The sequence below is a fragment of the Piliocolobus tephrosceles genome, chromosome 2, assembly GCF_002776525.5.
Source record: "Piliocolobus tephrosceles isolate RC106 chromosome 2, ASM277652v3, whole genome shotgun sequence".
Taxonomy (NCBI): Eukaryota; Metazoa; Chordata; class Mammalia; order Primates; family Cercopithecidae; genus Piliocolobus; species Piliocolobus tephrosceles.
The window spans coordinates 53,492,822-53,519,814 of NC_045435.1; the positions used below are offsets into that span (position 1 = coordinate 53,492,822).

At 38.4% G+C, this 26,993-nt stretch overlaps 1 protein-coding gene across 2 annotated transcripts in view; it reads right to left on the minus strand.

Moving 5' to 3' along the window:
* The window catches only part of GRM7 (glutamate metabotropic receptor 7), an 880,316-nt gene that overhangs the window by 158,261 nt on the left and 695,062 nt on the right, over nt 1-26,993 (minus strand). For both annotated transcript variants that reach the window (XM_023218573.2, XM_023218571.1), the window contains exon 8: nt 6,491-7,426. In XM_023218573.2, coding sequence (XP_023074341.1) covers nt 6,491-7,426 — 936 coding nt within the window. The remainder of the gene's footprint in view (nt 1-6,490; nt 7,427-26,993) is intronic.

The following is a 26,993-nucleotide window of genomic DNA, read 5'->3' on the forward strand; positions in this document are numbered from 1 at the left end:
TAAAGCCTTTCTTTTAATGTTGTAAGCTATTCCCTTATTTGTTTTAGCTCAGTTCAGTTTTATACAAGCCCTTGATATTTACCTGCTGAAGTAGCTATTCTAGCTAAAGCAAGGGTCTAAGATGGTTGGGACTCCATTTATCCTAGGTGACTGCATCTGAAATTAGTTGATTCATTATGGCAGGAAGAAAAAGGACTGCACCATCCCAAGCCACTACTAACACTAGCCTTGCAAACAGCTGGTTTCTGACAGCTGTTTAGAGAGAAACTCAGTTATCACCAAGGTCACAGCAGGCAACAGAAAGAAAATAGTTTCATAGGCTTCTGATAGAAACACGAACAGACAAAACCAAACAGCAGAAGCAAGACCTCAGCAACCAGTATGAGTTCCTATCACAGCATGAGTGCACCAACGGCATCAGCAAAAACTATGTACTGGGACACCTCTCTCTCCTGTGTTCCAAAGCAAGGTGAAGATTCTTACTAAGCATGTTAGAAGAGAAAATATGGATTTTTGTTTTAAAATAAGTTTGGGTATGTGTGTAAATATGTTTATGTTTATATGGCTGGAAGTTACAACCGGATGATTGGACAATGATTGTCTCTAGGATGTGGGATAATGAGAGTTCTCTTTCTTTGGCTAGTTGTTGTTGATAATAGAGATTACTTTGGGAGGCTGAGGTGGGCATATTACAAGGTCAGGAGATCGAGACCATCCTGGCTAACACAATGAAACCCCGTCTCCACTAAAAATACAAAAAATTAGTCAGGCGTGGTGACGGGCACCTGTAGTTCCAACTACTCTGGAGGCTGAGGCAGGAGAATGGCACGGACCTGGGAGGCAGAGCTTGCAGTGAGCCGAGATCATGCCACTGCACTCCAGCGTAGGCAACAGAGTAAGATTCTGTCTCCAAAAAAAAAAAAAAAAAAAAAAAAAAAAAATAGTGGGCAGTGTTATTTTCTAAATTAAACAAATTTTGAAAACTGTATTTCTATTGAAATAACAAAACAACATAACACAAAAGATAAGACTTACTCTACTCACATATTTTCTTAATGCTTAAAAAGTCCAAAATAGCTTTCAAATCTGCTCCATCTCTTCCAGTCCCTTAAGCTTTCTTCAAACCAGTGCCATCTTTTGTCAAATTATTATAATAGATACTCAACTAGTTTTCTTACCTCTAGCTGCTTTTCACCCTCAAGCACTATTTCTAAAATTCTCATTTCAAATTACCCTATGCTCACATTTCTCCCACATTTAGAAATTTCTGCTGACTCTTCATAGCTTCAAGGAGAAAATTCAAACAGAACCCTTCACAATTTGGCTTTGCTGCTTTTTACCATATCTTTGCCTCTGCTATAGAGTCAAGCCCTACAAAACGAGAGGGTGGTGGAATTGCATCAGAGGAAAGATCATGCAGAATTCAACAGGCACATAAGTCAATAATTCCTCTTAAGGTAGAATAGGTATTTCAGCTTACAAGCTACAATATTTTAAATTAACTTGACCCACTATATGGAAAAGATGTGACTCTTGCCAAAAGTTAATTTGGAATTCACATTATTCCAAAATTTGCACATAAAATGATGTTTCATTAATTCTGATTATACTCTCACATTTTATAAGAGTCAAAGTCCGTGTAAGTGCAATCTGTCTCTTCTCTATGTGCTATGTGTTGAAAACACTGTCCCTCACTTTTTAACATGTAATATAATTTGTTACTACATTGTTATGCCACTTTTTTCTGCCTCTAAATTTTAGTCCACTTGTCATATTTTCTGTGAAGCTCCTTCTCCATGTGCCTGTCCTTCATTCTTTGTGCTACAACTGTCATATTTCTCACACTTATTCAGTGTTTGTTTGAAGACCTATGTTGACCATTAGTGTATGAGTTCCTAATGGAAAAGAACACTGTTTTATCTCTGCATTACAGTCCTTAACAGAGTACCAGGGACACAGTACATGCATTGTAAGTTTAATTACTGAAATACCATGAGAAAAATTTAAGCAAATCAAATAGTACAGAAGCATAAACTAATATATAGCTTCCTAAGAGAACCAGGGCTGCTCCTTGCTGTATGGCATTTGGCAATTTAACAAAAAAGGTTTGTAATCAGAGACAAAACCAACAAGAATTAAAGCACACCCCAATTCCCTGACTATTCTTTAAGTAGATTAATCTTTATGAAGACTATCATTGGTTCTCACACAATGACAGCAAACAGCTGAATGGGAAGAAGTATCAAGAATCCGAAACTAAATCAGAAATAGCAATGGATTTCAAATTCCAGTTCTGATTTGTTAATAGTCCTTGTCTTAAAACTGTATAGAAAAAGATTTCAAGACCATACTAGAGTACACGGGAAGTGTGTCATAATTGATTAGTGATGTCTGCCTCGGGTATGGATGGAGAAACATTTATCTACCTGCCAAATATTTCTGATCCTTGTATTAGTTCTGGGCAGTTTTTACTTTGTGTTCAGATTCTGAGGGGCTATCTGTTACATGCAGAAGATCAAGAGTTCTTGGTCTATATTCTCAGCCTCACAAGAAATACTGCTGGGGAACACCACTGTCTACCTATTCTATTGGTATCTCTGGTCCCAAGACCAGGGACTTGGTTCTGACTTTTTAATGGTCTCTGGCCCAAGCCTTGGGACTGATGCTTCATTTAGACATTCTAATCTTTGACTTTGTCTTTGACTGTGGATTAGTGTCTTTCTGATCTCCTGGTTCCTTGATTTCTGGACCTTCGCTTTGCTTGAAATGGGAGTTAATTGATTCCCAAAGGTTCTGAAGTTAAGAATCAAGTAAATATTTACAGGATGTCTTCTGTAAATGGGAAGAAAGTAGTAAGGCTTTTAAAAAGTATGGTTGGTGTCCACTGGTATTTTTCCAGCAAACTTGAAAAGTGAATAGTTCTATGCCCCATTCTAGACCTGTCGAATCAGTAGGGGATTACAGGGTTGGGGAGACATGTGACAATTTGTTAAATTCCTCAGGGGATGATCATGAACATGAACACAATTTGAAGAACCACTGAGGTAAGAACCCTGAACTGGCTCAAAGTTTGCCTATAGTTACCCCAATTCGGTGACTTAGTGACCAAAGGCTCCAGTGGAAATCAAGTTACTTAAGTTTTGTAATGTACTCTGGTTCTGTTATAATATGCACCGAAAAGTGGCCTATGGGTGCCATTTTAGAGGACACAATTCTTTCTTCAAACCACTTTCTTTTTTAGCAATTTTCTCTGCCCTTCAATTGCCTCAATCTTTTTCTTTTTCCTCTTCTTACCATCCTCCTATCTAAACAAATACACTTGTACACAGAGGAAGACCTTTGAGAACCTATGATCCCATTCCTTGTGTATCAAGATCATTTTCCCTTTGTAGAGTGACATTGCACAAAGCATGTCTCCCTGCCTGTGTATAAGGATATGTTGACTTACCTAGAAAGCTCTTCAGGCAATAACTGGCTACAAAGCTCCAGATGAACATATCATCTATAGAATTTTTCAGATTTTGACGGGGTAGGCTGCATGTTCCCTACCTGAAGCATACTTCTTTTCCTAGATGTGCAACTCTCTGTATAATACAAACACAAGGCAAGCTTTTGCTTTTTATAGAAAATATTCTAGTCCTCAACAGATAGTGCCAGAACAAAATAATGGGATGTTATCATATCACACTGGGCCAGCCAGATTCTACTGTGCTATTGATGTACCAGTTTTAGTGTGTTCTTGCATCATTACATCACCTAAATATAATTCCTGAAGCTGGAATCATTCCTTTGTGGTTAAAGTTCACCACTTCCATCCCTGGCCACGTGGTAAGATGCTCATTCTGGAAGTCATGGGGTTAACAATGATAAAACAAGATAGTAGTGGTCTCCCATATCCTCCTTAACAAAAGCGAAAATAAACTTCATGGGGGTTAATATTTTGCAAAAATAAAAAATAAAAAAAAAAAAGGAAAAGAACACTGCTTGCTCTTTATGTTGTGCTAATACATTTGACAGAAGTTTTTACAGCTATTCCTAGCATAATCAATATAAATTCAATTTCTTGAAACAGTAAATTGTTATTACTGAACTCACTGCCTAATCTTATTTTTCCTGTTATAACTCTTTGATTTAAAACACTTAAACTGTTAGATCTAAAGAAAAATGAAAAAGCTGTGATTGTGTAGGTTGCCGGCTTGGCAAAAATCCCTTCTGATGTGATCTCTTTGATAATGTGCCACTTTCCACATTTTAAATGCCATAGTTTCATGTATACATGCTGGTATTTTCTCATTGGTTGTGCATGCTTCTCTAGCCATATGCCTATAAGTGGATGTGCATTTTCATATAATAACTTACTCTTCCCATTTGGCAATTCTGTGCCTTTAATTGTGTCAATCAACCACGTAAAATTTCATAACCTATTGAGAATACCCAAAGAAAAATATGTGCCTTCTAAAACTCTGGTATAAAAAGCATACTGCTTGAAGACAGCTTAGATTTCCCCACACTCCAATTCTACCAACCCATTGTTCTCTAGAACAACTAGAATTCAATTCCTGAAACCTTGTTTCAATTTCAGGTTTTTAAATGAATGTATAAATTATAACTGCGACCTTACTGAAAAGATCCATAATCATGACTAGAAATGAAAAATGAAATGGTAGAGACATATATTGTCAAACAGGCATTACAATCAGACTCATCTATAAAACCACTATAATTAGTTTTTCTTTTTATATTCCTCAAGAATAAACTTATTGGAAAGGTTTTATGTCTTTAACCTGTTGCATGAGGTATTGAGTTGTTTTAATAACAAAATAATTACTATCTCCATAGGCTTTTATGATACTCATCATTCCCTATAAAAAGTTCAATAGTTATCAACTTACCAGCATATATTTGGGGATTTTTTTTTTCTTCTCTCTATTGTATTTTACCACTCTAACTCATATTTTACTATCCCCTTGGCCCAGGAATACACAGAAGAAATAAAATGATATTCAAGTTGGTTTCACAGACAGTAAACATACATTATGAAATTGAAACATGCTACGCTTATTGAGCATATATTTTAGAAGAACTTTCTCTAAACTACTTTATGACTAAAACCATAATCTGTAACTATTCACTCTCCTTGATTTTAGATTCTGTGTGGCTTCATGAAATACTTACTTTTAGAAAAACACAGTTCAAAATTATAGCCCCTCTGAATTACACAATTTAGGTAAAACACATCTTTTCAGCTGGAAAACTAGATGCCATTAATCCTTTGTATGATTATATGGAGAATAGAGGTAACAAAGAAAAACTAGAGTAATCTAATTCTGGGATACACAGGTTGTTGTAAATTTTTAGACATTCTAAGTCAATCCTTGTTTTTCCCACTTAAGTCCCTGAATGTTTCTGAGATTTATCCAAAGTGACATGGAAGCAGACTAGACCCCCCGATGCCCTAACATCTAATCAAGCTATCCCTAGGCCCTCTTGTGCTAAGTATGTCAGTTGGAACTTTAGGTCACAGTTGTACTAACGTGCCAGAGCTGCCTACATCCAGTGAAAGACACCATATCTTATCAGTATCAATATATTAGGGTTGATATTACATGAAACTATAGCCACGTGGGTGAGTATAGAAGTCAGATGTGTAAGAATCATGTCGGAATCTGCCATAGAATTGTCTAAATCAAAGATTCACAAGACTTGTAACTACCTGGAAGGTGCATGTGAACTAGCAAATATGTTGGCCTCAAAGTTTCACAGCTTGATGACACTAGCTCTGCATCAAATATTGACTCTTTCTCTTTTAGAAAGTCACGTCTCTGATCTCACTATGAATTGCTGGATGTGATTAATGTCCATCTAGTTGTAGGAAGACTACGGTGAAATGCTAACCAAATCTTTCCTATAGTCACCCACCTGGGTATATATTGTGCATATACAACTGGGCAACTCTACTCTGTTGTAAAGCTTGAGTACTAGATGCAATGGACAGCAATAGCCTAGGTAGCCACTAGGAAGAGAGAGAGAGCATTTACACTGGTGATAATAATGACCATCACACACTCCCACCTGGAGGAGAAGGTACTATGCTCTTCTTTTCCTATCCCCAAAAAATATGTGGGTAAGTGGAGAAGGTGGGGAATACATGAGTATGAAGGGTTATTTTAGATAGATTAGATAATTTTATACTAGATAATCTCTCATTACATTTAATAATTCTATAATTTAATTAATTTGAAAAGGCTACATCTGGTTGGTTTCCAGTGGAATGAATGTGGCTCAGTTTTAGATTCTTAGAGCACTGAAGCCTACTAGACCTTGAATTGGAGAGCACTGAAGCCTACTAGACCTTGAATTGGTTCTCTACTCTTGGGAATACCATTCAGCATATAGAGAACTTCTTACTTTATACAATCAATTTGGTTTCAGTACTTACAAATATCAACACATTTTCAAAAAACATGTTATGATGTGCATTTTCACTTACCTTTTCCGCTGATTGAGCGGTGCCAAAAAAAATTGGAATGAAGGCAAGCCATACTATACATGTCGTGTACATAGTGAATCCAATGGGCTTGGCTTCATTAAAATTCTCTGGTACACCCCGAGTCTTGATGGCATACACAGTACATGTGACCATGAGAAGAATGCTATATCCCAAGGAGCAAATGATTTGGAGATCTGTAATGTCACACTTGAGAACTCCTCTGGCTTGCTCAGGGTTCATTGTCTTATGTTCATCATAGTCTATGATGATGTTGGGTGGATCAACACCAAACCATATGAAAACCCCTAGAAGCTGAACTGATATTAAACTGGAAGTGATTGCCAGTTGTGATGTTGGGCTTATGAGTCTGGGAGCTGTTACTGATTTCTTGCCCTGCTCAAATATACGATAAATCCGATTTGTTTTCGTCAAGAGGGCTGCATAACTGATGCACATACCCAAGCCCAAGAAAACGCGCCGGAAAGAACACACTGCCACATCAGGTTTGGCAATCATCAGGAAAGTGATGATGTAGCAAAGAAAGATGCCCGTCAAAAGAACATAGCTGAGTTCCCGCCCAGATGCCCGGACAATGGGCGTGTCATTGTAGCGGATGAAAGTGGCCATAACAAAGATGGTGGCAATGATCCCCAACATTGCCAGGAAGACAGGAATCACAGCCCAGGGGGAGTGCCACTCCAGTTTGATGATGGGAATATCTTGGCATCCGGTTCGATTTTCATTGGGCCTCTGGTCATAGGGGCAATGCTGGCATGTCATTTCATCAAACTGGTACTGGTAACCATCGCAAGGCTCACAGGTCCAACAGCAAGGAGTTCCTTTCTGTGTCTTCTTTCTCTGTCCAGGCTTACATGGTAGTGTGCACACTGAGGGAGGTATCTCTCGGACTCCTTTACCCCACTGCATGTCTTCTATCTGTAACATAAGAAATAAGAAGGTGAATCAGGCAGATTCTTCCAGAGAGTAGAAAAAGAACACCAGCAACAAACAGTACTCATGGCAAGTGACATTTGAGCTGTGATGAGGTGGTATTAGCTTTTCCTCAGCTTGCAGGAGTTACAAGTATGATTTGAGCCCATACCATAGGACTCCAGCATCCTCACTCTTCACCATTAGTGTGTTCTCAACATGCCAGATCTTAAGAATTCCCTAAGGCGATACAAATTCCCTCTTTCCCATTCCTGACTTTCCAAATATGAACATCCTGAAAAAGAACCTTAGGGGCTGTATTTATAACAAGTGCCCAGGGGATTCTTGTGAGCAGATAAATTGAGAAAAACTGGCATGCAGTCTACTGTCTTCCCCTGGGTAATAAGTGTAAATGTCCCCAGTCAAGTAAAAAACAAAAACAAGAAACTATGGCAGTACGAAAAGCTACACTCACCTCCTTTGTTAGGTGTTTTATTTAAAAAAAAAAAAAAAAATGTTCTAAAATTATTTTGGATAATACTGCAGTGCTGGCTATCTTCCCTAAAATTCTGTAAGCATTACTGTCATTTTCACTGAGAACTTTTGCAGCAATGTGAATCTATTATCACAGGGGAGAAGTGGGGCTTACTATTGAAGGCTTTAATTGTATTAGACTATTTCCTATGAATTCAGGAATTATCTGATAAGAAAATAATATGGTCTGGAAACCTTTCAAGGTTGGCCATCCCCCATTGGCAGATGACATTTAGACTATCCTAGAGGAAAATATATTTGCTTAATTGAAACATTGGTTTTTCTGGAGGGCAACATAACCGGCAGTGTTCTGAGAAATAATGGCATTAGAAACAACAGGAAACTTTACTATTGGGTGGAAATCTCATTAGAGTAGGCATCTCTCCTCTTTGCCAGCACAGCATCTGCTCTTTCTCTTCCCTGGTATCAGTTCCTCAGATTCCTTTTCCATGTGCTTTCTGTGCAGTTGAACTTACACTGAAGCTCTTGGGTTGTGCACATGACCCAGGCCTAACCAATTAGTATATTGTAGTGGTTCTCAAAATTGAGAATGCATCACAATCATATGGACTTGTTACAACAGAGTCTGCAAGATTTTCTGATTCATTGGATCTGGGATGTGGCCTGAGGAATATGCACTTTTTTTTTTGAGACGGAGTCTTGCTCTGTTGCCCAGGCTAGAGGGCAGTGGCACGATCTCGGCTCACTGCAAGCTCCAACTCCCAGGTTCACGCCATTCTCCTGCCTCAGCCTCCCGAGTAGCTGGGACTACAGGCACCCGCCACCATGCCCGGCTAAGTTTTTGTATTTTTAGTAGAGATGGGGTTTCACCGTGTTAGCCAGGATGGTCTCGATCTCCTGACCTCGTGATCCACCCGCCTTGGCCTCCCAAAGTGCTGGGATTACAGGCGTGAGCCACTGCGCCCAGCCAGGAATATGCATTTTTTAACAAGATCCCAGGTGATGCTGCTGAGGATTGTTCAGGAACCACGTTAGTCAACTGCTGATACATGCCAACCTCCTAGCCACAGAGATTGGGTCAGAGATGGCATAATTATGTCCCAGGTCATAGAATTTAATTTCATGACTTTTTCTGAAGTCGCATAGGATAAAAATACTTGTTTTCACTGGACTCAGAGTTTCTAGGATATAAGGTGGCTAGTGCTGATGGGTAAAAGAAGGAGTTTATTAGAGACAGAAGCCAACATAGAGGGAAGTTAAGTGGAAAGACAAAGATCACTGGTGAGCTTGTTTGAGCTCCTGGATATAGTTATCCCTGAAGCAAGAATTTTCCTAGACTATGACATTATGTAAGCCAATAAATTTATCTATTTTAAAATACTTTGAACTTTATTATTATTATTTGCAACCAAGAGTCCTGAGCAATATATGCATGAAATAGTTTTAGTATTCACAAGTCACAAAAGATGTACTACCTCTGCAAGTTATTATACAGAATAATTCCAATTAACAATTAAGGCTGATTCTCCCCATATGTAGTTAATTGAATTTTTAATACAATTGAACTAAACAATAGACTAGAAAGATACTGGAAAGTCTGAGACATGTTTTCAAGTGCATAATTTTAAGAGATAAAGGCAAAAGATAAATAATATATTGCATATTGGAATTTCAGTGTTGTGTTAATATACTGAATGAAATGCTCAGCAGAGAGTGATTCTTCCATCAATGCTTGAATGTGAACTATATTCAAATTCTGAATTGGATGTAGCTAACTCAGAAAAATAAAGGGCTCAGGAGTTAAACTTGGTAAAACAGCATAACCTTTTAATGGTTGAATTTAAACTTTAACCAGAGACCCAAGCATCTTCAGATGACTCTAGTGTGAACTTATTTTACCAAGCACAAAACCCAAGTCAGCACTAATAAATCGCTAACTATAAAGCACAATCTTCTCTTTCTCAATATAATAATTTTTGACACAATAAGTCACTGGAAGCCATCTCAAAGTCATAAAATTAGGGAAATAACTTATGACAGGAGAGAAAGATATGCATTAACTTTACAAATGTCAAATTTCAAGAGTTGGAAACTAAAAAAATTGCTGGTATTAATACAACAAAGATAAATACATTTGCCTGATTTCAACATTAGTGGTTACTAATGTGCCATATAATTAAACTTTATAGGAATACATGTAGGGCTCCTACAAATATATAAACAAATTATCATCATATGTAATACTTTACTGCCAGTTTCAAATGCTGCCAACTCATTATTTTTCCCTTGGAATAAAATAAAATACCTGGCAATGCTGCACAGCTTTTTATTTTCTCAACTTATCCAAATATATACAAGAGCTGTAACCATGGACATCACACTGACTGATCACTTCATTTGTTTTCAATTTTCATTTAAAGCAGGTTTCAACTCAATTTAATCGTATATGTTAAACCAACAAAGATTCCTTCCACTCCAGATGGACAAAAGTCTCATTTACTCCCTTGGCTAACAAAAATCACTATTGAAAATATAACCTGTGTCCCATGAAAGTACTGATTAACCTTTAAAAGCTATAGTAAATGAGAATTTTGTTAATATGATGTATACCTTTTGTATATACCTACACCCATCCACACAGATACGCTGCCTTGTTTCATAAGAAACAATCAGCTGCAAATGTCCATGGGTATCTACTTTAAAGGAAGATAATTATTTAATGCTATGAAAATCAAGTCTAATGTCAGTTTACTTTTCAAGAAGGCTAACAGGAATGTGAATTTCAAGTTTCTCCTAAACTCTGCAACAAAACTGTGTTTCAGTTAGCTGGAAAGCCAGATGTAAGGTGCAGAAAGATTAAGAAAAAGACTGACGTGTTTATCATCTTCTTCATTAGAAGATGCAAGTTTACATTTCTCCATAAAGATGCATTTTCCCCCTGGACATCCAAGGTTTATGGCTTTAGGGTACCTGATCTGCTTAGTAGGTGGCTCCTGGGGAAGGGCTCTTGAGATCCTAGCTTTTGGCAAGAGAACAGAACTTTACATCTCCATCTCATAGCAAAAATTGACCATTACGTGTCAAATAGATTGCATAGATAAATGGATCAATAGTTTAGGCAAAGAGCAAATTATGCAGTTCTGGTCAAAGAAAGCAAAAATAAGCTGCTTGTAGAGTCCTAGGAAAGTGTTTTTCATTCTTATACAAGAGGAACAAAGAACGAATATGCTATTATTAACTTAAAAAAAGAAACTCAGACAGACACGCTGTCTGGAACAAAAGATTTCATTTGGGAAGAGCAAAGGGTTGTAACCCGGGGTGTGCAGCACACCCAAGGAAAATTAAGACAAAGGAAAGACACCCACACAAATCGCTTTGAAAGAAAGGTCACTGGTCTCAGAAACTCACTACAGGACTTGTCATTAGTTCACTGGGTAGGCAACTGTCCTGATCTGAGGTTCTTATCGGAAATACTGTAGGCCAGAGAAAATTCCTTTGAGAAGCTCTTCTTGCTGTTTGCAAGCAGACATTCAGGGATGCAAGTATGTCAGCTTCTTTGTTATGGCCCTCACTAACTCTATTTTGGTTAGGGTTTTGACATGTGACTCTATTTTGTTCTTCTCACTTTCACACTGCCTTCAGCCTTTGAACTTCGATTTGTGCATACATGATGGTTGGAGCTATAGTAGCCATTTTTCAACAAGAAAAAGACAAGCTGGCTGGGCACAGTGGCTCACGCCTGTAATCCCAGCACTTTGGGAGGCTGGGGCAGGTGGACCACGAGGTCAGGAATTCAAGACCAGCCTGGCCAACATGGTGAAACCCTGTCTCTACTAAAACTACAAAAATTAGCCTGGCATGGTGGCAGGCGCCTGTAATCCCAGCCGGTCAGGAGGCTGAGGCAGGAGAATTGCTTGAACTTTGGAGGCAGAGGTTGCAGTAAGCCGATATTGCACTTTTGCACTCCAGCCTGGGCAACATAGCAAGACTGTGTCTCAAAAAAAAAAAAAAAAAAAAGCCTAAGACACAAAGCTCATATGCTGAGGATGGCAAAAAATAAAGAAGACAGAAAGACAGACTAAAAGTAATTTACACCTCTGAGGGCAAAATTACGTCACCAACTGTCTTTAATGGCTAACCAGTTCTCCATGGGCCATCTACTAATTGTTGTCAAGCATTCTATCTAATACATTTTCTCTTATTTATGCATTTGGTACATGCAAACCTTCTGAGTGTATCAGAAAAATTCACCAATAATTCAAGTTCTTACATGGATAGTAGGCAACTCTAGAAAGAAATGGAAGTTTTTGTCTTTGTCTCCTGAGAATGCTCAGAAAAAGGTGTGGTAAAGTACTGAATTCAGAAAATAAGTTTTGACTCCATTGCTTCTGACTCAGACAGAATACAGAAAAAGCACCACCAGCTAAAGTTTTCTAGCACACATGTTGGGGGAAAAAATGGTGTCTGGCTCTAGTAGAGAGACAAAGCTACTCCACAAGGAATGTGCAGACCTTATAATCACTGGAATTTTAAAATAAAACTAAATTGGTTGCTGTCTTACTGCCAAACACAAAAACCAAAGAGATAGTTATAAACACCATTCAGGGCATCCATTTTTATGGAGAGGAGATCTGTTCCTTTCCCCACGCAGACACACTCTATCTAAAAGAAAATTTTATCACTTCAGGGATATATTTCTTGGTGAAATTCCATTTGCATATTTCCAAAGCTTACTCTATAGACCAAGCTGGCTGGTGCTTTTATTGCATAATTCTCTGCAATATTATTTTTACTTGTTAGAACCTTAATAGAATGAGCTAATTTAAAAAAAGAACTTTCTTATTAAAATGCCATTTGTTCATTAAAATACATTTTGTCCTGTCTAATTTATAGAAAAAAAAGCTTTTTAGGAAAAATTCATAGGAATGTTGAATTTTCAATACTAGGAAAGAGCCAGGTTTTGGTTCTGATGAAGAGGAGTGAGGTAGAGGAGTTAGCAAGTGCTTGGCAAGGAATTCTGCAGCACCTCAAGACATTTTTAACCTCAGCCCATATTTTGAACATTAAGTAGCATGACTAAATAGTGAACAGAATTTAGGGACTCTATATTACAATTAAAAACATTGCCAATTCACATTCTACTTATTCAAAATTTATAATTATAAAAATCATCATTTTTAAATGTACTCCAGGTAGAAAGAATTGTACACAGCATTATTATAAATTTTTTTTTTTTTTTTTGAGATGGAGTCTCACTCTGTCACCCAGGCTGGAGTGCAGTGGCACGATCTCAGCTCACTGCAAGCTCCGCCTCCCAGGTTCACATCATTCTCCTGCCTCAGCCTCCCGAGTAGCTAGGACTACAGGCACCCGCCACCATGCCCAGCTAATTTTTTTGCATTTTTTTAGTAGAGACGGGGTTTCAGTGTGTTAGCCAGGATGGTCTCAATCTCCTGACCTCATGATTTGCCCGCCTTGGCCTCCCAAAGTGCTGGGATTACAGGCATGAGACACTGTGCCCAGCCAGCATTATTAGAATTTTTTTAACTGCAGCAGACCCTGGGCTTCCATGGAAGGATCCAGAACTGTATTTCACTGAAAAGCCCCAGGGGATCCTAGATGGGAGACTTCCCTAAGGTTTCTGAGGCTCAACTTTGAATTGAAGCAGTCATTCCTAATTTGATTGTACATTTGAATTACTTGGGGATCTTCTAAAAATTTCAGAACCTGTACCATACCCCGGATAAATTAAATTACAATCTATGAGGGGCAAGAAATAGGCATTAGTGTATTTCAAAGTTTCTCAGGTGATTTCAGTATGTGGACAAATTTGGGAACCACTGAACTAAAATCTCCAAAAGGCTGGGATGCAGAAGAAAATCTTTGTGCTGTTAAGCGAAATAGTGACTACAAAACCACTTCTCTGGTGATATGATTTGGCTGTGCCCCCACCCAGATCTCACTGTGAATTGTAACTCCCACAGTTCCCATGAGTCACGGGAGGAACTTGGTGGGAGGTGATTGAATTATTGGGGGGGAGTCTTTCCTGCACTGTCTTATGATAGTGAATGAGTCTCATGAGATCTGATGGTTTTAAAAATGGGAGTTTCCCTGCACAAGCTCTCTCTTTGCCTGCTACCTTCCATGTAAGACATGACTTGCTCCTCCTTGCATTTCACAGTCAGCCATGATTGCAAGGCCTCCTCAGCCATGTGAAACTGTAAGTTCAATAAACCTCTTTCTTTTGTAAATTGCCCAGTCTCGGGTATGTCTCTACCAGTAACATGAAAACAAACTGAAAAGATATCCAAAAATGTGGAAGTGACTTCAGAACTGGGTAATAGGCAGAGGTTGGAACAGTTTGGAGGGCTCAGAAGAAGACAGGAAAATGTGGGACAGTTTGGAACTCCCTAGAGACTTGTTGAATGACTTTGATCAAAATGATGATAATGATATGGGCAATGAAATCCAGGCTGAGGAGGTCTCAGATGGAGATGAGGAACTTGTTGGGAACTGGAGCAAGGGTGATTCTTATGGTTTACCAAATAGAATGGTGGCATTTTTCCACTGCCCTAGAGATTTGTGGAACTTTGAACTTGAGAGAGATGATTTAGGTATCTGGCAGAAGAAATTTCTAAGCCACAAAGCATTCAAGAAGTGACTTGCATGCTGTTAAAGGCATTCAGTTTTATAGGGGAAGCAGAGCACAGAAGTGTGGAAAATTTGCAGCCTGGCAATGCAATAAAAAAGAAAATCGCATTTTCTGAGGAAAAATCCAAGCCAGCTGAAGAAATTTTCATAAGTAACAAGGAGCTGAACATTAATCCCCAAGACAATGGGGAAAATGTCTCCAGGGCATGTCAGAGGTCTTCACAGCAGACCTTCCCATCGCAGGACTGGAGGCCTAGGAGGAAAAAGTGGTTTCGTGGTCCAGGTCCAAGATCCCCATGCTGTGTGAAGCCTAAGGAATTTGAGTGCTGCAGTCCCAGCTTTTCCAGCCATGACTAAAAGGTACCAAGGTATGGTTCAGGCCATGGCTTCAAAGGGTGCAAGCCCCAAGCCTTGGTAGCTTCCATGGGGTATTGAGCCTGTGGGTGCACAGAAGTCAAGAACTGAGGTTTGGGAACCTCTGCCTAGATTTCAGAGGATGTATGGAAACTCCTGGATGTCCAGACAGAAGTTTGCTGCAGAGGCAGGGCTCTCACGGAGAACATCTGCTAGAGCAGTGCGGAAGGGAAATGTGAGGTGAGAGCCCCCAAATAGATTCCCTATTGAGGCACCACCTAGTGGGGCTGTGAGAAAAGGGTCAACAGCATCCTTCAGACCCCAGAATGGTAGATCCACTGACAACTTGTACCATGTGCCTGCAAAAGCCACAGACCCTCAATGCCAGCCCATGAAAGCAGCTGGGAGGAAGGCTGTACCTTGCAAAGCCACAGGGGTGGAGCTGCCTAAGGCCATGGGAACTGATCTTTTGCATCAGTATGACCTGGATGTGAGACATGTAGTAAAAGGAGCTCATTTTGGATCTTTAAGATTTGACTGCCCTGCTGGATTTTGGACTTGCATGGGGCCCTTGTTTCAGCCAATTTCTCCCATGTGGAATGGCTGTATTTACCCAATGGCTGTACCCTCATTGTATCTAAGAAGTAACTAACTTTTTAAAATTTTATTTTACAGGCTCAAAAACAGAAGAGACTTGTCTTGTCTCAGATGAAATGTTGGACTGTGGACTTTTGAGTGAATGCTGAAATGATTTAAGACCTTGGGGGACTGTTGGGAAGGCATGGTTGGTTTTGGAATGTGAGGACATGAGATTTGGTAGGGACCAGGGGTGGAATGATATGGTTTGGCTGTATCCCACCCAAATCTCATTTTGAATTGTAACCCCCACAATTTCCATGTGTTGTGGGACAAACTTGGTGGGAGGTGATTGATTGAATTTTGGTTGGGGTTCTTTCCTGTGCTGTTCTTGTGACAGTGAATTAGTCTCATGAGATCTGATGGTTTTAAAAATGGAACTTCCCCTGCACAAGCTCTTTCTTTGCCTGCCACCACCTTTGTAAGATGTGACTTACTCTTCTTTGCCTTTCACCTTCTGCCATGATCATGAGGCCTCCTTGGCCACATGGAAGTGTAAATCCAATAAAGCTCTTTCTTTTGTAAATTGCCCAGTCTCAGGTATGTCTTTGTCAGCAGTGTGAAAACAGACTAATATATCTGGTCTTTAATTCTTTATCTTGTGATGCACTATTGAGATGACACAAGGCCCCCAATTTCCCAGCATAGAAATAAAGAAAAATTCGAGTCCCATCAAGGGAAATTCCAGGTACCTAGCTAGCCCTGCCACCAGCAATTAGGGAAGTGAATGAATAACTTACTAAGCAAGAAGATAACAATAACCACCCAAGTAAGTCAGGGTCATGAGATGTTTGGTTCCCGATATAAACTAAAGATAACATCTTGACGTATGTTTCTGATTTGTTTTCATAAACAACTGGGACCCCCTGCTAGATGAAAAATGCTGATTGTTGTCATGCAGACCTCACACAAACTGGAACCGGAAAATGAACACGAAAGTTCCCAGAATGCCCCCACCCTCAACTCATTTTGAAAACCCTCTCACCCCTGCCCTTAAAAACCCTTGCATATAAGTCATCCTGGAGTTGGGTCTTTTTTTTTTTTTTTTTTTGAGATGGAGTCTCACTCTGCCACCCAGGCTGGAGTGCTGTGGCATGATCTGGGCTCACTGCAACCTCTGCCTCCCAGGTTCAAGCAATTCTTGTGCCTCAGCCCTCCCCAGTAGCTGGGAGTACAGGCATGCTCCACCATGCCCAGCTAATTTTTGTATTTGTAGGAGACATGAGTTTTCACCATGTTGGCAAGGCTGGTTTGGAACTCCTGGCCTCAAGCAATCCATCCACCCTTGGCCTCGCAAAGTGCTGGGATTACAGGCATGAGCTCCCGCCCCGGCCAAGTTTGGGTCTCAAAACATTTGCTGAAACTTCTCCTCACTTGGTGCCCAGCAATACACACCTTACTTTCTATGCAAATCACAATGTCATTGTTTGGCTTTGCTGCACTGGGTGGGAAGCCCCAAGTTTGGTTCAGCAACACTGCCTCTTTTTAAAAGTCTGAATGGGGCACCTAAAATGCTTAGTTATACTCTATTATGATATTATAATGGAAACATACAATGTTTGTTGTAGTGGAATCACAAATTTTCACAGTCAGGAAGGTCTCTAGGCTTAAGTTTCATAATGTCATTGGTTAAACAACTTAAAATGCCTGCAGAAGCTGGACATATAAACAAATGAAGTCAGTGGGTGTAAGAAACATTTTTTCCCCACCCCAAACAACCAAGTCTAATGGAACACAAGTTTGTTAAATTATACATCAAGAATGGATTTCATTGTATTTCTCCCTAAATGACCTGTATTTACTATTTTAATGCTTGCATTATCCTCAAAAACAAAAAAATTATGAGGGAGGTTCTTATCTTAAATTTGCAGATTTCAAAACTCCCAAATTGAATAGTTGGCCACAAAAGTAAATCTAGGTCTGTCTTTGTGAAATCTTTCCATACCCTTAAGTAAAATAGACCCATTTTACTTGATTTCAGAACTTTTCTTTTTCTTTTCTTTTCTTTTTTTTTTTTTTTTCTGGAAGAATCAGGACAGCCTTATGGGAAATCTTCAGAATTTTTTTTAACAACTTCTATGCCTTTTTAAAAAATACCATATTCTCAGATTGCCAAACAATATGCATCTGCTGATACCAGTTAGCTATGTTTTTTTTTTTTTAATTCAGTGTCACAAGTTATCCCTTTCTGAAATAGTTCTGCCAGTAGAGAAGCCATCTGCTTGTAAGCAATTTATTTGCTAACTGCAAATGACCTCCTATTTCTTCTTGCTCTGTAATAGTTTCCTAAAAGATGTTTAACAATCAAGGATAGACATGTTTTATTCTAATTATTAAATACATTTGAAAATACTTTTTTAAAAGCCTGAATTTAAGCATAATTATTTTAATGTAAACACAATTCACATGAATCTCTCAATGAAAAAGAATGAGTTGGGTTTTTATTTCAAATTTATGTCAAATTAAATGTGTTCACAACTGGACACAGAATCTGTACCAGGGGCTGCCAAGCTGGCCTATGGGTCAGAACCCGTCCATGGCCTATTCTGAAAATAGTTTTATGGAAACACATCCACATTCATTGATGTACATATTATTTTTGGCTGCTTTTATGCTGAAACAATGGTAGAATTGAATAATTGGGAATCCATAGCCAGAAAAGCCTAAAGTATTTACTATCTGGTCTTTTACAGAAAAAAAGCAGCTGATTCAGATCCAAAGAAAGCAGAAATACAAATCCTTAGTGTATAGTAGCTTTATCTATTCATAAGCCAGAAGTTAGGGTGATCTTTGATATTTCCCTTTCCCTTAACCACACATATTTAAATTACCAAGAAAACTTATGTCAGTTTTATGTCATGCAATAAATTATTTATATCATCCAAAAAACTACATACGGAGTACTGACTGAGTTTTGGACCTGGTTGAGTTGCCAGGAACAAAACAGATAAAGGTTACTTCCTTAGAGAGTTGAATCATCCTTTCTGATCTTTGCTACCATACCTTCTTCAACGAAAGCTTTCTGTCCAGTTTCCTCACCTCCCTTTCCTGCTGGTCTTCTCCTAAGAAAATTATTGCACAATATCCAGCACTATCCTTTTAATGTGCAGGTCTAATCATGTCATCCTTTTGGTTAATATCATCAATGACTTTTCATGCAGGTCTAATCATGTCATCTTTTTGGTTAATATCATCAATGACTTTTCATTGTTCTCATACCTCCCATATAACTGTGCACAGTCTTGCAGAGACATCCATCAACTGGCTTCACTGTCCTAGCTTTATCTGAATTCTGTGAAGTTTCCTGGCCCACAGTGGCTTTCATGTCACAATATACTGCTCAATAACCCTTAGGCTTACCTAAGTTTTGTTCAGGAAGTGCCTATACCTATTGGAATGAACACTGTTTCATTAATTCATAAAGATACCTCTTCACAGCACTTTGTCATTAGAATTGGTAATTATGCAAAGATGATACTCGATTCAAGTCTATTTTCCCAACTAATGTGTGTATGCTGCATGAGAGCACAGCTCCAATCTCTTTATCCACTATTGCAATTCAGTATCTGGGAAGAAATGCAATAGCATTGTGGGATTAAATGGATAAATGATGGTGTGAAGGAAAGAACAGACTGACCGTTCTTTTAGAAGTGATTTTTCTATACTCAAAATTTGAGTTGAAGTGTAATTAGAAGTGATGAAAAGATCCATAATTACTTTTGTGAGTCTCATCAGTTTTCTGGTCATTTAATGCGTATCTATGTATAAAATGAATGTTTGCAGTTGAAATGTCCTTGGCATTTTCTTAAACGAAGAAAGAGAATTAAATATGAAGCACTCAATTGCTAGGTAGAGGACAAATGAACACAATTAGCACATTATGAGACAAGAGAAAAACAAGGTGCAACCTGCAGCCAAGGACAGAATATGATTTCAATAGTCCCTGACTTCTCTGAACACTCCTTCAGTAGGCTTAGGTACAGCTCAAAATAGAAAGAGTATGAGTTAGGAAGTCAGGCTGTCCTGGGTTCAAAGCCTAGTTCCATCACCTCCAGAAAGTATGGCCATAAGCAAGTAGAAGATACGGAATCTCAGTTCCTTTAGTTTATTAGGTAGGAAGACTAAATAAGATGACATGTATAAGGAACAGCATGATGCCTGAGACATGGCAGTTACCTAAATGATTAATTTTTTAAAAAAATATATTATGGCTCCAATGATCAATATATTTCATGCAAAGAACTTTAAGATGAATATTCCCATCCCTCCTCTCTCTCTTGAGCTTCAATTCTTCCAGCTGAATATTGCCAGTATTTAATGTCATAGTGGCTTTTCAGACCCTGGAGATGTAAAACTGAACACATCAACTTCCTTCCCTTTTTCTAGATCTCTGCATACACACTTCAGCCTGTCTTGATGGAGTAGAGTAGATAATAACATGAGCATTGGAATCCGATGACCATGGGTTCAAATCCTAGCAGGGTGATCTTGGCCAAGTTATTTAAGCTCTTGAAACCTCACTTTTTTCATCCGTGAAATGGAGACAGTAATAATTACCTCCTACACTTATTGAAAAAGGACATGTATGGAAGCATGTTGTCTGACACATGGTAAAAGCTTGATGAGTTCTATTCAAATTATTACTAATGACAATACAGTCATCTTTAACTCTATACCTTGCTCCCTTCGGAGAATAACAATTGTGAAAGTTTGTTCCCGTTTTCTCCCACAAACCCTTTTCTTCTTTGTCCCCAATGATGACCATCTATTAAAGTCATCCTTATTGGGTCCACTTAATTGCTCTCTCTGATTTGGGGTCTTCCCTTCCTTGTTTCTTATTCCTTTACTCTGCTTTATTTCTCTTCATAATAATGGCTGGCTTAAATCAAACATATGGGTGTTGACTTCTGTGTCCATCTCCCTCCACCTGAATGTAAGCCCAGGAGGTCAGAGACCACATCAGTGGTATTTCCTAATGTTCATCTGTACCTAAAAACAACAGCTCACAAGGACTGTTTGTCTGAAGTTGCCAGAGTGCCTTCTTGGAAGGCAAGTGTGAGTTTACTACATCCTGGATTAAAACCTTAAATGTCTCCATTGCCCACCTGAGACAGTGCAGACTTTCCCTTTGATTGTTCACGTTACTCCAAAGCAGACCCCTGAACCTCCACTCCAGTTTCATTGGCCTCTTCTAACAAAGGGCAGTGATTGGGCTTCCCTTTAAAACCAGAGTCCCTATTTATATTATTTTATTTACACGTAACCTTTTGGCTGTCATTTTTCCCCTTAATTCTTCTGCCATTATCTTAAATGTCCCAAATCATTCCTGATGCCTTCAAGTTAGAAATGGCCTTTCCCTTGTTTGAACTCTCTTAGCATTTCATTTGTGCTATCTTTCTCCTCCCTGTACTTACACTTTGAAAAGTGGGGCCATTATCTATTTTGTATAATCCCCTACAGAGCTGAAAAGTAATATGGAACCTGGGGCATATTCTATCCTAAGAAAGAACTTTTAGGATTAGGATATAAAAGGATAAATCCTTAGAGGAAAAAAAATGTCCTCCTTTATGCCTTTGAATACTTGTTATTCTTCTTTTATGCTTGAGCCTTCTGTATCTGACTAGCTTTAAATATGACAAACTATACAAGAAAGAACAATAGAAATCCTTAAATCACTGAAACTAAATCTTCTTTTCTAACCAGCTCAACCATTCATCTTAGATTTTCACACTCAAGACAACTTGCAAATTGCTTTTCACCCACTCACCTGGGGTGAGTCATGCTCTCTGCCAGGTAAGTGGAGAAGAACGGCTTACTAGGGTAAGAAAGGCTTTTGATTATTTTTTCTGTTATTCCCCTACTTTCTGTTTTTATAAGTCTTGAATCTCTTGTTTCCCTTTTCTAAACTAAAGGATAGAAACTGTTTTTATACAGGTTATTTAGGATAGTTATCTCACATTTCATTATAATGAAAACTAGCCCTGCAACATAATCTTTTGAGACAAAGAAACCACTCTATCCAATACAGACACATCACGGGAGGCAGGATGCATATTAGTGTATTGAAGACTTTGAGATGTTTTACTCTTAAGGAAAAACGAGGCCTCCTTGATTTAATCTAGTGCTTTCTAATCCATTTGAGTATAAAACAAACCATTCTTTTTCTTCCTGTAATATCTATCTCTCAACATTCTCTGGAATCTGTATTCCTTCAATAACACTGTAGAAAACAGTGATGTTGCCTAACTAATACTTTGGGATTCTAGCATCAACTTTCAGTCTTTCTTTGTTCTTGAGCTAGAAGAACTTGTGGGGTCATTGCAAAACTTACAGAACATGAACTGGGTTGCCGCTCTCAATTCTAGCTAGATCATCTTGATCGACTCACTTAACTTCTGTGTGGTCAATTTCCTCACCAGTAAAATGGAGTTACAGAAAAACCAAATATGACTCTATATACAAGAGTATTTTAAAGGGGTAATAGTCAATTACAGCTAGTATTTTTATTTTTTATTTTTAAAAAAAATATAAGCGGGAAAATAAACTATTACTTCACATGGGTTTTAGCTTTTTTTCTGGCTCATTGTGACCATGCCTTTGTTCATGCACCTCCCGCTGACTGGCATACTCTCTCTCCAGCTAAAGTTAGCAAGCCTGAGCCAAATACTTCCTCCTGGTGAACACTTGGCAGGAAAAACTAAAAAGTCAACCTCTATCTTATAGGGCAATGGGTTAATGCTTCCTACAAAAAGCATAAATCAAAAACGTTGTTTTCAAGCATGTGCTATCCAGTGATGAATTGGACAATCAGTTCTTTAACAGATAACCCGAGAAAACAACTCAAGCAGTTGGAATTTCAAACTCAGTTGCCCGTTCAGGGGATGTGGCATGACATATTTGCGTAAGAGGCTTTCTGGTATCTTTCATGTCACTTCGATGTAAGTCACCACCCACTGCCACTGAATTCTGTCCCATGCCCTGCGGAGTTTGGCAGAAGGCTGCTGAAATGTATGTTCATTGATACTGATGTCTATTTTACATGAATATATTTAAAAATTCAATTAGACTACTTAACAAACAATCTACTATCTCAAAAACTTTTAAGTCCATAAAGCTAAGAGAGAAGTGGCTTCTAAACCAAACATGCATATCTGCTTATTTTTTTGCATTGAGAAGTTAGTTCAACTTCAGAGAATGAGACAAATAAAGTGTTTATCTGATTCACATTATCTTCCAAGACTGCTGGAGGACTAACGGGATATAAAAAGTTGCTTTTTCTTCAAACAAAAATATGCTTACTAAGGGTACTACAATGTCCTGGAAGGACCTTCCATGCCAACATTCTGTAGCAGGAACAAGTGGGTCTTTATCCCATCCTTCTAACATCATCTTGTAATTCTCCTACCCCATAATCAAAGGCCATTCACTGAGCAGCTTCTGTGTGCCATGCACTGTATTAAACAATAAAAATACAGATATCAGAAACACCTATTTTCTTTTCCTCAATAGGATCTCAGTGTCACAGTATAAATTTGCATATAAATCACACTAAATTCAATGTAATTTAAGATATAAGTGGGACCCAGTTGGTCCTTAAGCATCCTTTTCTAGAATATTAGAGCAGAGACTCTGAGGATGAATATGAGTGCTTTAGTGAAACAAGACGGCAAAAAGACATTTAGAAACAGTGAGTAGCTTGAGAAAATGCAAGAAAGCACGAATGCACTAGATTCACAGATGGTGATGAGGATGAAGGTCTGTAAGTAGTTTCAGTTGAACTGCAATACAAAGTGCAAGCAAGGGGGGAAGAAAGAAAATGTTGGAGACTAAGACACAGACAGGCAACAGATTGTGCAAAAACAATTTGCTAATTATTCATTCAAGGACTCTCCGCCCTCTATGCAGTATTTGCCACATTATATCCATTAGGATACAATTGTTGAACAAACTGGATATGACCTCCTGAGCTTAGAGTAGAAGAGATGGCCAAGGCAAAAATAATATAACAATAAAATGTATTATAATAAGTGTTAAACAGGAAATAAATAATGTGCTGATAGAATTACATGAAGGCAACCTTTCCAATAGAAGATGAGAGAAGTAGCAAAGATGATTTTTAAGCTGTGATCTGAAAGGTGAAAACACAAGCATGGGAAGTAACAGGGCATGTATGCAAAGATCCTGAAAGCAGGAAAAGTTCCAGATATTAGAACAGGGCTTCTCAAACTTGAATGTACCAACAAATCTACTGTCAACCTTGTTAAAATGCAGATTTGGATTCAGTTGGCCTGCAGTGGGCTTGAGACTCTGAATTTTTAGCAAGCTCTCAGGTAATGTTGTTGGTCCGGGGAGCAACAACATTAATTAATATAATAGCACTGTGTTAGAGAAACAAAAATCAGAGCATGTGTCCAGAACTCAGTGGTAAAGATAAAACACTCTACATGAGAGTGGGGAGAAAGAAAGGTGAGCTGAGAACTATCACATATGCCATTGGGAAATATATGATTAGCAATAGGCTTGCAATTCATTCCCCTTCTCCACAGGGGCCGGGAGTGAGGATGATATGGGAGCATCCTCCAGAAAAACAGAAGAAAGGTAGCTTGATTGCATTTCCTTTTTTGTATTAGATACATTACGTACAGATCTAATTTATTATCCCAGAGTAGACCAAAAAGGAAGTAAAGACCTAGGTGTGGTATGGTACTTCTATGCCTCTCCCTACTTTGCCTGTGTCTCACAATTATTTGAAACTCTGTAATTAAGGGTAAAACCTGATAGTGGGGATTATGGATTCAGTTGTGTCCTCCTACTGCAAAGTCATAGGTTAAATCCCTAACCCCCAATATGACTATATTTGGAAATGTCGCTTTTAAGGAGCTGAGTAAGGTTAAATGAGGTTCATACAGGTGGGGCCCTAATCCAACAGAACTGGTGTCCACAAAAGAAGGTGAGGAGACAGGAAAGGCCATGTGGGGACAACATGAGAAGGAGGCCATCTGCAAGCCCAGAGGAGAGCCCTCACCAAATACCAATGCTGATGGCACTTTGATGTTGGACATAAACCTTCAGAAATGAGAGAAAATAAATTTCTGGGGTTAAGTCACCCAGTCTGAGGTACTCTGTTATGGCAGCCCTAGCCTATCCATGTACTAGGTAAGACCACTGATTTGTACAGATCAGATTTGACAATCAAACTCTTTGTGTTCATTCGCCTTTGCAGAGTTGAGAAATAATACTGTAGAGTGATTGATGGCTTAAAGCAATGCTCCTTTGGCCAGGATATATATTAGAAACATGTTGGAAGACTGAAACACATCCATACCAAGATTCTCTCAGAAGGGTTATCATTTTATTGATCAGTGATGGAGCCCGGGCGTTGGTATGTTTCCAGCCTTCCTATGTGGTTTGTATGTGCACCCAGAGCTGAGAAACAGTGGAGGAAATTATGCTTTGAAAGATACTTCTGGCCACCCTAGAGGCAGCAATAGTAGATAATGTGCTTGTAAATAAATATAGGGTACACACCTTGGTATCTGTGCTTCTTCGGACCTGATAGGTGATAAATAAGAAGCAAAGTTCCCCTCCCTTCAGTCCTCAACATGCACATGTTTCTAGACTTTATCTAGAAATGCATTTGACTTTATCTTGGATAGGAAGCCAAGTAGCTGTCTTGGGCCACATATCCTGTTGATGCCCTCAATGCCATTAAAATGGTAATTGCTCATTTTAATGAAAAAAAAGCGACTGTTAATATATGTGCATTATTGAAATGCACTCTCCAATCTTTCTTGCCCACCTGCATATTTCTATAATAAGTCATTTGTTCAGAGCTCAATTATTTTCTGATGTTTGATTAAACACAATCAATACCAAAACAATTCTATTAGGGTTAATTGACATCTTCTTACAGGAAAATTAACCACTTTGCTGGTCATGCTTTTAATAACAAGCTTCCCAGATTTCCATGGCCATATTTGAACACAATTCTTGAGGACTGCTTGAAGATTGAATATAACCTTACAGTTACCACGTCAACAGTTCAAACAATTAACAAAACAGTTACCATGTCAACAGTTCAAACAATTATTCAGTCTTATGGATAGCACTGCAATATTCATAAGACTTGGCAGCTAGAATTTAACTATTAAAGCCTTATAATTAGTTCCTTAATCTAGAGCTTGAAAATCATAAGAGTTTAATGCCTAGACTATGTCAATAACTTTTAGGCAATAATATTTACTAAAATATGTGGACCCCTAATTGTCTTATTAAATATATTGGGATAAAATGAAATTAGCATGGGCCTAGGTCAAATCAACTTTCTGAGCATAGTAATGGACCATTATTATTTATTATTTTGTTCCCTTCCCTCCTACTGGGATAAATTTGCTATACTTGCAGAACTCTTCTAAAGCCTAGAAGCGCTACATCAGATCTACAGGCCCTTCTTTTCTTTTCCTTTTTGAATACTAGGTTAGTGTTTTACTTGGAAAACTTCTTCAGAACGAAAACTTAGCCATAGCAGTTTATTTCACCATAGTATATCGAAAAAGGATTTGCTTTTCAATAATAATTATTGAACTTTCACTCTATGTCAGGTATTAAATATATACTATCTCTAATCCTCATTAAAAACTATATATGGTAAGCATTATTCCCCTGAACTTGGAATGAGCAAACCCAGGCTCAAGTATTAAATGTAAATTTAAAAGATGTATCCAAGTCATACATCTTATAAGATTTCAAGAGATACATAGTCATATATCACGGAAAGTTAGCCTCCTTTCCATCCTCGGAAACAAGCTGTCCAAAAGCAAATGCTTTTACCAGTTTTCTATGCATGTTTTAATGCATTTGTGACAACATCCTCACTAATTGCATTGCTTATGTTAATTTTAATGTTACTCTCTCCACTGTCTCTTGAGGAGAGACAGGAGGAAATAAAAGAGCTCCAAGGGCATTTGAAACATCAATGATTTAATACTGTTCCTGCTTATTTCTGAGGGTCACTCCCCACGTTGCTCAACTCTAAAGTTCTCTAGGGTGATCCTGCCTTATTTGGAAGAGGCTGGCTTAAGAGAACAAGGAGGGGATTTACATTTTCATGGCTCCATTTGGAATTATTTTTAATAATTTTAGTTATAAATTATTTGAAGATTGTTAATGAGCTTAAGTTTTTTACAATTGCCAAGTAGGTTTTTGTTTCATACAAGCCTGTAATGAAATACATATCTTCCTTATGTATGTTCTTAGGCCAGTCACTAAATCTTTATAATCATTTTTTGATGTGATCCATGAGGACAGTGTCTGACTTGGAAGTTGATCAGAAGGATAAACTCTGAAAAACTAAAAGCACTCAAAACATGGAGGATGATAAATACATGGCAATTTAGTTTTCTATTCTTCCTTGCTCAATACATGTTTTTGACTTGAC